Here is a 13520-nt window from a genome sequence, read left to right on the forward strand (position 1 = left end):
GAAGGCTGACGGGACACATGATAAGTCTTCAAAAATGTCAAAAGTTGCTGTGTCCAGGAGAGAAACAGACTTTTCCATTTCCACTGCGAGAGGACAGAGAGAACAGAGTTTAAATTCTGGCAGAGGAAATCCGTATCAGTTATTGAGTGTTCCTTCTAAGTCTTCCTTTCTAATAGTGAGTGTAGTCAGGCCCTGGAGCAGATGGCTAAGGGAGGTCATGGAGCCTCCAGTATTAACAATCCAGTTTAAAAGGATAGTTTGGAGAAGTAGAAACACTTGTTATTGATTCAGCCTTGGAAGAAGAAAGGTTTGGTGACTTCCCAAGGTTGCTTCTTGATCCCTTTTCTAGATGTCTTTAAAAAAAAAAAAACGTGTTTAAGTAATGCAGGGATATGCTGGGAAAATATCAAGAATTTACAGCGTGGTGTTGCAAAAATGTACCGGTTTACACCCGTTCCTATTTTCTTTCACAGTTGAAATATTTTGAAAGTTTAAGTTGTGTAAAATCTAAGTTGCACTGTTGAACCGAGCATTATCCCTGATTCTTTTGTGAGCTCTTTAATAGAAAGATGGTGTGTATAAAAAGAAACTTGTATTAAAAAAAGCGCCTGCATTCAGGCAACTATGAGTTTTGTAATTTCTCCAACAGTTCAAAAACATCTTTGATGTTTTTATATCCTAAGCTGAAACAGTATCACTTTGGTGGCAGCCCAGACCATCGTATGTGAGTTATAAGTTTATAAATATGAAAATAATTTGAGATTTCAAAAAAGCGCAACGTTTATTTTAAGTGGCAAAGTTATTACAATCCAAATCTGTCATTGGCTGGAAAAGCTAACAAAGGCTGAAAAATGCGTTTCAAATGAAAACCTTATCCAGCTGGTATTGTTTATGTCTTGCAACTGTATTGGACTGGTCATCCCTTAGTCCACATGATCTACATATGATTGTTCAGGGGGTTTTGTTTGTCTTGATTTACAGATGACTTTGATGAGCTCATGATGAGTAACAACGATGTTGTGCTCAAAAATATCGCTGAAGATTTGCGGAATCGTTTACCCATCGAGGCAATGTTGAGTTCGGAACATGAAGCTCTTCAGAAAGTAAGCTAATGGTTATGGTCTCCTTTTACCACATCGCTGATCTGGGGACTACACTGATCTCGGTTCTGGTAGTAGTTCATAACAGAGCATGAGCACTGGGCTGAGCTGTCGAACATCTCCGTTTCGCTCTCAGGTGTATTGCTGCATGATTGTGTGACCCCAAGAAAGTCGCTTTGTAGTTCTTAACTCACTTTGATCGTGAGTTATCTGGCAGAGCTTCCATTCTGTGTGGTACGGCGCCTGTCACAGTGATTCCTTCATAACAGACTCCAGCAGCCCCCTTAAAGAAAACAGACGTACAGGGCCAGTGTTTCGCTGTTGCCATAATGTGGGCAACCCAGAAATGATTTCCAGCTCTTTTCAGATTCTGATGGCTCAGAAAGAAGTGGGCTGTGAGTCTTGTGGGAGGGGAGAGCACCTTTTCTACTTGAGCTGTCAGTATAGGTGGAAAGTTAATGCATTTCCCAGAAAAGTGGTGTGTGGCTCTAAAATCAGAAAAGTGGATTGGCCACATGCAGCAAGCCTGGGAGAGGGAGGAAAGAGGAGTAGGAGGATGAAGATTATACCCCTTGAAATGATGAGAAGGCAAACATCCCAACTGGGATGCTTTTGATTGAAAATGACACCCGTGTTGATCAGGGGTGTTTCTAGATTGAGGCATAAGGCATGAAGATGAAAAAGTTCAGACAGTTGAAGTTGAGAAGCCAAATTGCCTTTCCTCCTAAATTTAAGTTACATCACCCTCATTAAAGTGGAAGATAAAAAGCTTCCATTGCCCTGTACCTCCTCTGTAGCCAAGCAGGCACTAAGGAGACAAAATTCGTGGCAGATTTCCTGCTCAGCTATCGAAACCAGCTTGCTTTCCTTTGTCCACTTCCAGTTACTGGTTATTTCAGTGGAATTTGATGATCCAATCTGCAGGCAGGATTGCTATGGTTTAATTTTGATTTGTAACTTTTGAGTTGGGAAAAACTTGGATTTCAGGGAATTTGGAAAAGGTAACTTGGTGGGACAATAACTGTGTAATAGTGTAAGTGAAATTAAGAGACTTGGTTATGCCTTTCTTAGGTTTTGTTCCTCTTCTCAGATACACGAGCATCCACTGCCCATGATTCACGTTGATGCATTCCTTTATGATGATGAATTTGTTGATTCATTGTGTGAAGAGGGGAAAATGAGTAGGAGCTACTGCACAGAGTGTGGCTCATACAAGACTGCGTCTTTAGGTAAGTGCTCTTTTGGCAACACGAGGAGCAAATTCAGTGTAACTGAACTGGTTTGTGCAGTGACTCAGCCAGGCAACACAACATCCAGCTGATGGAGGACTTTGTCCGGGCTGCTGCAGTACCCAGGCCAGAACTATTTCCTGTAACCAATGGAAGGAGGCTCCTACACACGTAAGTTGGATTAATTTGCAGTGTATGAGTGACACTAGTAGCCCACAAATACTGGGCAGGGAAGAGGCAGGGCTATGTACCACTGAAGAGGAAGATGCAAGAGGAAGACCATACTGTAGGAGTCCGGTAGCCTCAGTCTCCTCTTGCATGCTGAAAAGCAGTAGAAGGCACCATCTGTCCTAAAGCTTGTGTGTGGTGTGGTACAGATCAGTGCTGACTTCAGTATAGCACCAGCATTGAAGGAGGAGTGGTTTACAAGGAGAACATTCCGTTCCTTAAAACCTGGGAGGTGAAACTCAAACTATTAATATGTCTGCCCATAAAAAGCTTTGCATGAGTTGTGTTGAGGTACCGCGTTTCGTTTTTCACTTAAACAATTCCGAGTTACTTTGTTTTGTCTTTTAATATATGTTGCTGTGCAGAAAAAGGTGATTCAGTTTCATGAAGGATTTCAAAATTCTCCAGGTAGGGGAAGGAGTCCCCAGGCTCGGGGCAGACTACTTGGCGGGCTACCTCTGATCTGCAAGCCCTGGTTTTCCTGGGTCCCCAACACTAGTTCAGGAAGGAAACCATACAGGTTTTCAGTGATGATAACACTTCAGATTAATAATTCATTGGTTAATAACACAGTAGTTAGTACTGCCCACCCAACACCTTTGTTCTGTTCTTGTTTCCCAGAGTTTATTTCGCATTCCTTTTCCCTCATGGAACTGAAGTTTCTTTATCAACATGTACTGCCTGACCTGACAGGAAAGGTAGTGGTTGACGTTGGCTCCAGGCTTGGTGCAGTGCTATTTGCGGTAACTTCCAGCACAGGAATTCATATTTTATTACTGTCACAAACATTTTCCCTCTTCTCTGACTGCTTACTCTTGTTACTCCATCTTGGACGGGTCATTCTGAAAGGCACCTCTGATCTGACTCTCTGAACAGTGTAAGGTGCAGTTTTCTAGCGATGTCAGTTCTTGTTCTGTTCCTCAAGAGAGGGAGCACAAATGATCTTGCTTATGGAGAGGAAAAGTCTGTTGGCCAACAGAGTAGCATATTGCTGTCACACATGCTGCTCTTTTGCTAGTTCCTGCTCTGTCCCTCCTTTGTGAGTAAGTTTGTCCTCTCTGCCTTGACCATGTCTATATATAGATTAGTTATGTTAAATTCCTTTCTGAAACTGACAAACTTAAATTATACAAAGGAAGACTTTGATATGAATTTGTCTCCAAAAACATATTGTCCTGCTCTGCGTTTTAAAATGCACATAAAATACTTCATCGAGAAACTCGAGTGCGATTTTGATTGCTTTTGGCATGGCTGGTGCAACATATGGCCAACAGCAATGCGAAACACACATTACAACTTTCCTACAAAAGTCATGGCTGTTTGGGGCTCAATCTTGAAAACACTCGAGCATGTAATTTTACTCATCTGAATAATCTAATTTTGGGTCTACTCAAATGAGGAAAGTTACTCCCGTTTGTAAATATTTGCAGCATTAGGTCCTTAAATGGTAACACTTTGGCAGCCTGAATTTATTTTGAAGTACTATTTTGTATTGTTATAGTAGAAGATAGTCTCAAATAAAGCAGAGGGAAACGCTCTAAAAAAGTTCTCCTTTATGATCAAGTTCTTGGCTTCTGTTGGAGGAGGGGTGACTTCACCTTCACAAGTTGCTTTTCTACTCTCCAAGCTGAATTATTTCAGAGAACATTAATTATTAGACATCGATGTCTCAGATATTCTGTATCTTTGACTTTGTTTGTTTGCCTTTGCGGTTGTTGGCAAAGTGTAATTACAGTGGTCAGTGGACACACTGGCACTTAAAGTAGTGTCTTCATTAGGGCCCTGTAGGCTCAAGAATTTGTACTTTTTTTTTTCAAATGCCTCCAACAAATTTCCAAAATCTCAATCTGAAAGTGAACCATTATTTTGGGCTCATTATTAACAGGTTTTTTCATATGTACGTACCTGTATGAAGCACCTGAAAATGGCAGTAATACAATACTCAGAGGTGCTGACAAAGACTCTGTACCAAAATATCCCATTATATTACTGGTACATCGACCTCCATTTTCACTTACGTTGACTATGTGTATGTCTCATATTGTTTTTTTTTCTCTTGCTATTTTCTTCTTCCATTCTTCCAAGAAAACAAAAACGTGCAGTCTTTTCCTTTCACACTATTTTTGTAACTTGGTTTGTACTTTTACTGCTTTTTTCCTTCTTAGACCATTTTCCATCTGTTTTGCAATTGAAGTGAAGTTGGAGCTTTCCTTTTTATTATTTTGGTGTGTCAGTTTGGATCTCTTTTTAAATTTGTGAGACATAAGTGGGAATTGCCAAATCAGGGACTTAGCTCTGAAAAACATGTCATGTCCACCGAAAGACATTTCTCAACTTGCTGTTTTAAAGTGCTTTCTTAACCTTAACCTGTGTTTTATTTTTTCCATTTTAATTGAAAGTTTGAACACGTTTTCAAGGCATCACAGTTACTAAATTTCCTTTTCCTGATATAGGGTTATCTCTATAGCTCAGCATCCCAACTCTATGGAGTAGAAATGAATGCAGACTTTTGCCAGTTGCAAGAAATGATGATTACAAAATACCAGTTCATTGACAGAATAAAGGTAACTAAATAGCTGGTTTAGTGTATGTATTTCTAAACAGTACTCTGTACTAGGTATCCTGTTCGTGTAAGTGGCCCGTAAATCAGCATTCTTAGAGGTTGCTGCCTTTGTTTGTTTTGGTCCTAAACAAAGGCTTTGCATCAGGGGAAAAAAAAAAAAAGTCATAGAGAGGAAGAGAGACATTATCAAAATAAGGTAACATGTGTGGAATCACTTAGCCTTTTTCCTGAACGGACTTACCTGCTGGCTCGTGCCAAACAGACCTCTCTTAGCTGTTTCTCCAGTGAAATCCATGACATTATCGCCTCCACCTTCCATGAAACCGAGAGTATAAAGTGTTTCTGTCATGAAGAACTGAACTAAATGTCTGTGTTTCATTAGCTGTAGCAGGAAGATGTTTGTAGGATTTGCAGGTTTGTATCTAAGAACAGCTGAAGGACTTATGGCTATTGGCATTTCCTTTCGTGGAGTGTCAGTGCAGATGGACCTTCCACAAACAAAACGGATTTCAAACAGTGTGGTATCATGATGAAAACCATTTTCTTAGTCCCATTATGGAAATAATTGCTACTATTTTAATGAGAATAAATGGGGTTTTTTTTTTCCTTTTTGGGGAATACCAGCTATTTTGTTTCCAGCAAAAGCTGGAGTGTAGAATATGCCGGGTCAAATTCTGATATTAATCCTGTGTCGTATGCACATGCTCTTGAATGGAGTCACACAAACTGCTGGGAGTAGTAAGTTCTTGGGAATTAAAGTAACCAATTTTAAACTGGTAAGAAATAATAAACATAAGGTATTTAACACAGGGCATATCCTGTGTCATTGGGTTGCCCAATTTAATCCCAGTTGCTGTCAGTTTATCCATAATCTTTGGATTTTGCATATGTCTTGTGTCCTTAACACCTTATTTTGATGAGTCTGAAAGTGCAGTTCGGAGCTCTGTCAGGTTTATTCAGTGTAGCTGGATTTTCAGCCTCATATATTCCTTGTTATAAGCCTTTTTGTTTTTCCTTCACACCTTGTAATTCTGCTGAAGTATTCATTTCAGAGCATAAAGATAAGAAGATAATACGTTTTCAAAGCAGTGCCTGAGGACTTAGCTATTTGAATCTCATTAGATGCTAATTTAGCCATGTGACTCCTGTTATCACACTGCTTTGAACATTTCAATCTCAGATTTTTATTTCGCCCCCAAATGAAGCCTCTCTAGAGACACAAAGCAGCTCGAAAAATAGTCAGCATTCGGTTGCTGATAATTTATAACACAAATTTGAAAAGGTTTAAAGAGACACTTGTCAAACAGCGATTGTTTTTTCAGGATATTCTGAATTTTTATTAGAGCATGTTCCCAAAGGACAGCAGAGTGGAGCGATCTCTTTAGTGGCTAATCTTTGAGAGAATCTCGTGTTTCTTTGGCCAATGTTTGATTTGTGGCAGTACATAGAAAGCTGTTCGCCATCTTTTGCCATTTGTGCAAACCCTGAGATGTTGGGAAGAAAGTAAACAGTTCAACGGATCTTAGGAAACTGGAGACCTCAACTCAGAAATTGCCTGTAATCAAGAAAGGCCTGGTGTGTATTCCATGGCTCAGCAGAGCAGTTTAAAATCAGTCACTGCCTCCTCTGTCGTGCCAGCACGCGGCCGAGTAGGTCAGGGAACTGGTCCAGGTGAAACAGAACCCAGCAAAAGAGCGGTGTTTTGGCTGGAGCAGTACCTGGGTCTGGCTCACCGTGCAGCCACACGTGCTTATGTGGTCCCACATTCCCCAGTAGGAATGAGAGAACGGGGTGCTTAGGTGGCTTCAGTCAGCATGGTAACCTACCCCGTAAATGCAGACTAATTTTAAGTTAAGGTTTAAGTGTTATTCAAGTCAAGGTAACATCAACATATGTTCAAAGTTTCCCGGTAGCTTAAGCATCTTTCTGAATTGAGGTTTAAAATATTAGGACAGCTGTTAGTAGGGCATAAAAAAAAAAAAAATTGGTGCTCATCATGACTTCCTGGGCTGTAAGAAGTCCACTGGTGGAGCAGTCCACCAGTCCCTTGTGCTTGCTTTAAAGAACTGCTGCTCAGGGTTTTTGTACAGAATTTCTGTGTCTTTGTTATTTTTGCCCCTTGTAAGGAAGAGAGTGAAGTAAACTGTCTCGCTAGCCTCAGGAATAGTGATCCAGATTGCACTTAGTCTAGCCTGTGTCCATAGTATCTCTACCACCCCAGTTTGTGGTCTTTCACTTTAATCTGCAGTTAGCAGTGGCTTTATGCAGAGGACATGAGGTGATGACCAGGACCCACTGTACTGGAACTGCTGATGGTGGCCTGAGGGGTCTGTCTGCCTTCTCTGCTGCCTGAACGCTTGAACATCTTAATCAGCAATAGCTTTTCTGAACTGGTGGTTAAATAGTTCTGATGTCTGCATACAAGAGGTGAAAGTAGAAATTTGACCAGTCTTTCTGACAACTAAACTGTCCCTATTTCTCAGTGAGATAGAGCCTTCAAATGCTAACCTGCCAGGTAAGGGTGAGGTACGAGAACACAGTTGCTTCTTTTCCACTGACTACAGGCAGTGCTGATCAGCTTGGCATGGCGATGTGTTTAAGGAGATAAAGCTGTTTGTTTTACTGATTTGGAGCACTGGCAGAAGACCCATGGAATATAGCTTCAAACATGAAATGCTGTGATGCCTCATTTTTTATGAACATCAGAGTTTTGGTTCTGTTATTACTGATACTGAAATACTTGGCTATAATTGCAGCTGCTGTAATGCATTCTGATAGCATGAACCAGAGTCGTAAACTGTGGCAGCTCGTCATCTTTTTCACACAAACCTGTACGAGTTGCAGGGGTGGTCAATCAGTACAGCATGCTTTGCGTGTTTGTTATGAGGAGCAATACAGAACGTACCCTCCCAGCAAGTGTTGATATATTGTTGAGTGGGCCAAATGTTTTTCAACGGATAAGCATTTTTAATGTTCTATACTGACATTCAGCTTTCCTGTCAGAATTAAGAATTCCTTTTTGCATCTGTCCAATGTTGAAAGGATTTGACAAAATAGAAAATATTGAATCCATCCCAGCACAACCTAGGAATAGGTCACACAGGAAAGAAAAGACGACCACATTTTACGGCCATTTTCAACATATAGAGATGCACTTTCAAAAAAAAATTGTGGAATGCAAGTAATGGTGAAATGGACTCTGCATCCCTTATCCTGTCAAAAGATGTTCCAGTTTTTGTTTCTCCTCAGATTTGGGATGTGATGTATTTCTCTGTGTTTAAGAGGAAATCAAACCCATCTTGTCAGAGTGCTAATGAGCACCCATATTCTTCTGTCGCTGTACTCTCACTGTTTGAAAATGGCGTGATGTGCTAATACCCGTTTTGCTAGGTGAAGGTAGGTGAGATCAGCTCCTGTGCTGACTGGGGAGGCAGTTGTTTGGTAAGGTAAAGCACTTGCTGTCCTCCAGTGCCCCTGAGCATCCTGCCTTCCCACCATTCCCAGTCCCATATATGTCGTGAGAATTCAGCTGTCAAACCTGGATCTGTAGTCTTTTCCAACTGTAATCCTTCAGTAACACACTGAGCCTGTGAGATGCCTTTTAATATCCTCAGAAAAGCTTTAGCTAGCTTATCTCCTTTCCTGAAATCACTGAGCATTTGTGATTAAATACAGGTAAGCGAAAGGGAACAGCCATCAATCCATCTCTTTTATGGCATGTGGCATTCTAGAACAAAAGTCAGATGTAGTTTGTTTCACTTAGTGTAATGAATCGAGTATTTTAATTAGAGGAGGTAAATCTGATTTTCTTCCCCACTTCTTAAAAGCTGCTTCTTGTTACTTTCTTCAGTTTTATCTCCTGTGAAGCCAGTGAAATACCCATTTTTGCAACTGGTTCAAAATGGTGGTGGCAGGAGCTGTACTGGGTTGACAGGCTTCGTGCTACTTGGAGGCTGTATTTGTCTCTTACAATAATTTACGCCTTGTGAAATGTTTCTCCTTCAGGTGGTTCACGCAGACATCTGTACTCAGGCGTCACTTCTTCAGAAGGCTGATGTTATTGTAATGAATAATGTCTTTGAATATTTTCTTGGTAGACAGGAACAGGCCAGGTAAGCTATGTGTCCAAACAAGTTATCTATTTCTTTGGCAATGTGTCTGTACCCGTGTGAGTTAGGGAAAACCTTAAGGTTGTGCTTTTTGAAGTCATATACATAAGTTACATAAGGAAGTTGTTTTAAACTGCCTACACTTAATTGTTATACTTAACTGCTACGGTGTTATGGTAGTTGTTAGTTGTTAAACCCATGAAACACTCTGCTTTGCTTACCCAAACCTTGCCCTGAATCCTTGCATTGATCTATTAAAACAATACCTTGCTGTTAAAGGATCTGAAATTACTTTATCAGCATAAAGCTTAATCTTCAGAAAGAAGACAGGTCACTGACCTAGGGGTGTCAGAGCTTTAATACAGATACGCTTGAAAACATGGTTATTAATGATATTTCTAATCGATCTTCTTAAGGATGTGGTAGCAAACAAACGTGTGGCTGAGGTTCTTCTCCTTCAGGTACAAGACACTCACAGATGAGTTTTTACTCATCCAGCAGTATCGGTTTAAAACAGAAATAACTTCACTGTCCAAAGTTACTGTGCCTTGAGAATGAGCAGTCAAAAAGAAAGGGTGCCGGTGTCTCCACCATCCCAGCCAGCAGACTGACATGTGCTGCCAGTTTTGGCTAAGGCTTCTCCTGCTGCCTTTGATACCAGGCGGTGATGTCAACCAGAGAGGCACAGAGTGGATGGGTGAAGGGTAGTGGGTTTTTCACATTGCCTGGAGGTTTGTTTCCAGGCACATGACTGAGAATTCGTTTGATTCTTGAAGAACTCAGGGGTAGTGGTTTAATGTTGCGTTAGTACCATGAAGATAAATGACAGCTGAAAAATTCTGAAAATTAAATTCTTTTTAGTCTGAATTGCGGTGCTGTGAGAAATTATCTGACTTGCAAAATCAGAACAAAAGGAATGCTGGGGGCTACATTTAAATACTCCAATTGCTGATGTCTTCAGAGAAGTATTTTGTCACAACTGTAAAGTATGTACATAAAGAGCAGCTTGATGTTAAACTTGATAGAACGATGTGCTCAGAGACTGGATTTTCTTTAAAACCAGAAGTGTAAAGGGAGAAAATGTCATTGCTCCATTGTAGTCCAAAGAGAAGGTGTTACCAGTACAAAATGACATGCAGGTGTGTACCCGAGTTAAAAAGTTACAAAATCTAACGCTGTAAGTCTGTATATTATCTCTGTTTTCAATATGAAGCTTGATTTCGTTCATACAAAGGTATTTGCTTAGTTATCAATAGTGACTGATAAGCACGTACAGCAAGTCTTTAAGCTTAGTCTACCTCTGGCCACTGAACTGTGAAAGTGTTAGATTAACTTTATATCAAATGACGGGGGTTTTCCTAAAAATTGGTGACCTACTTTTAAATATGTTTCAGAGCTTGGGAATTTATTGCTTGTACTGTAAGAAAAAGAGGGTCCTTATTAGTGACAGTTCCAAGCCTTAAGGAATCGCTCTCGAAGCTCCAGGTAAGTTCCCTCAACCCTTTTTTGTCAATTCCTGTAGTTGAGGGTAGCTGCCTGCCAGTATTGCTCTGAGGAAGGGTGTGTAATTCTGTGCATAGATTAAGAGATGTAGGATTCTGGATTCTCTTTCCTGGTTGACCACCAACACATGTTCGTGTACTTTGTCCCCACGTGTAAAATGGAAATCCCAACCTGTATCAATAGGCTGCATGAATAATTTTATTATCACGTATTCCTAACAATACCTTAGCTGTGAGGTTAAAAACCCCCAGAAATTGATAGCAAAGCCATGGTATGATGTGAGTTTTGTGATAATCATATCCACTTCCATCAGGGGTAGAATCCCAGAAGGACAGCCACATTTATAAACTTCTAGAGGCAAAACCTTGAAATGTTTTCTCTATTTAGCTCTGCATTTGCACGTTGCCTTGAAACATGACAAACTGTTTTGTTAAGCCAGTGGGAGAAAGGAACATATTATAGAAGGGCCATCCCTGCAATACTCTGTCTCTGACCTGCCGTCAGCATAGAAAATGACTCATAATATGACAGTATGAGCTGTTAGAAGCACGGATAAGGGAGAGATGTGGCCTCCCAACTAGCCAAATGATTATGATCAGGCGTCTTGGAGCAGTGGCATAGCTTTAAATTCAGTTGGAAGCAAACACACCAACAGTTCAGCCTTCAGAGATGCTGAACACCCTGTGGTGCTGCTGCTGTTCCTGTTCCTTGTGCAGTAACCGCTTCCGATGGCCCCGTCTCTGCTCTGGGTCCGTTCCGCCACAGGTCATCGGTGGATCGCAGTTGCGATGTGTGTGATGCCCAGACTAATTCTGTGGGCTGGCTTTAGTTAGGAAACAAAACACTGACGAGGTGTTTACAAAACGGCTCGCTTGCCACAGTCGTTCCTCCGCTTTAGAGAAATGGAATCGCTTGTTGCCTGTATGCTGATGGGTGAAATGGATCCTCAGCCCCAGGAGCTGCCATGGTGTCATTTGAGCTTTTCTTGGATCAGGCAGTGGTTATGCCACAGCCGAGAAGCCCTTTGTTGCCTTAATACAATACTCCCTGGGTGTAAAACAAGAAAGTACCTGTGATTCTGGTTTGGTGATGCAGTGAGCTTCTCCCTCAACAATTCTGTCAGAATGTTGCCCTCTGGTCAGGATGCTTGAGGCTTATACAAATGCATATAGAGAAGCAGTTGTCACATGCTAACAAAGCATCTAGACTGTTGACTGAGGTAATTTTGAAAAGTTATCTTCATTCTCTCCTATTTAAGTTAAGTGGCATTTCCAGAAATGGATTTATCATTGCTGCATAATGAGGGATGACTAATCTCTCTTATTATGTCTTGCCTTCTTGATGTTGTACTGACCTTGGAACTCCTGCTATGTTTCTCAACATAGTGCTAATTTAAGGCTCTGTTTTCCTTGTTTCAGACAGACATCCAGCTCAGCCAGTGGGTCGAAGAGGTGCAGCTGAACTATGATGTCTGTATGGAAAAGGATGTCGACAGAGAAGCACTTGAACAAATACATTTGTACAGGATTCTCTAGTACCTGGAAAAATTTACCAGTATCCTTGTAATATCATAACTTTGGATCAAAAATGAAATTGGATTGATTTCTGTGAATAAATGAGGTCAAAATTCTTACTGTGATTAATCAGAGTAATTTCTGTGGTTTGTATTGAACAAGAGTCTTTTTTAACTGCTTTTTTAGGGAGGCTTCTATCTCAACAGAGTATATTGACTTTTAACTAGGAGATGTCCCTATGGTTTATTTTTTGCGGACATGTCAGAAAGAGTTGCTGCATACCGATGCTGAAAGAATTTTTATTCGCTAGCATTGTGCACTGCTAATGTGAGTGATAAGGATGCATTTAGCAGAGTGTTACTTGAAAACTTCAGCACAGTAGAATTTGCTCTGTCTTGGTATAACCCATGTATCATTGTCAGTAATAATATTTATTATTAACAGTATTGCTTTAATGTTCCTCATATGGAATTTAGGTTTTCTTTCCAGGGTCTGCTTGATAACCAGAGCAGCTGCTGGCATCAGCTCTGAGCAGCAAGTCTTTCCATTTAGTGAATTGTCCTTAAGGTGGCTATTAACGTAAAATACCAAAAGACACCGAGGAGCCACTGAGAATTAATACAGCAAGTCTGAGACGACAGAACTCTGTTCCACTTCCTGCACTTCTGCTGGCGATGGTAGGAAGCATAATAAGGGGTTAAGAAGCTGAAAATTCTGAACAGGTGTCATGGCTTAGTGGAGGCTTGGTGGTGGCGTAAAACATTGGAAATTCATAACAGAGCCTCCTCACAGAGAAAAGATCCACATACGCCCACCACATTTATATTTAGATTTTACGTTCTAAGGATGTGAAGCTTTTAGTCAGCCGAAGAAGCTTTAGCTTTTTAGCAAACATGAACAATCCAAGTGCAAATATATGAACTTCAGGAGTTTGGTATTTCAGTCTTCAGATGATGTACAGGCCAGTGAGGTTGGTAATGACACTGTAAGCGGAAAGGCGCTGTGGCTATTAGGCTCTCACCAGCACAGTAAGTTAGTGGCACTGTAGAAAGGACAGTGACTTTTCAGAAGTCTTGTTTTTCATGGTCTGTTTGGAGTGGAGGAGGATGTTTTAACTTTAGCGGTACTGAACTGCTGCCCAAACACTGTGTTGAATCTGTTCTTCGTGCATTTAAAAATGAACAAAATGCAACGCCTTTCTTAAAATGTTTATTTTATTATAGTACAATAACTGACCTGTTGATTCCTTAGTTGTGAATGAGACACAATGCCCC

The 13520-nt window shown here is 40.7% G+C and overlaps 1 protein-coding gene across 1 annotated transcript; it reads left to right on the top strand.

Annotated features, from left to right (window-relative positions):
- The first annotated feature begins 988 nt into the window (after positions 1-988).
- On the top strand, positions 989-12349 carry LOC104494564. The gene is made up of 7 exons (XM_010137418.1): positions 989-1103; positions 2191-2329; positions 3179-3255; positions 5011-5121; positions 9126-9232; positions 10624-10714; positions 12151-12349. Exons 1-7 carry the CDS (start codon positions 999-1001, stop codon positions 12265-12267), a joined length of 747 nt encoding a protein of 248 aa, XP_010135720.1. The 5' UTR covers positions 989-998; the 3' UTR covers positions 12268-12349.
- Positions 12350-13520: the final 1171 nt, after the last annotated feature.

Source organism: Buceros rhinoceros, unplaced genomic scaffold (genome assembly GCF_000710305.1).
Source record: "Buceros rhinoceros silvestris isolate BGI_N320 unplaced genomic scaffold, ASM71030v1 scaffold45325, whole genome shotgun sequence".
Taxonomy (NCBI): domain Eukaryota; kingdom Metazoa; phylum Chordata; class Aves; order Bucerotiformes; family Bucerotidae; genus Buceros; species Buceros rhinoceros.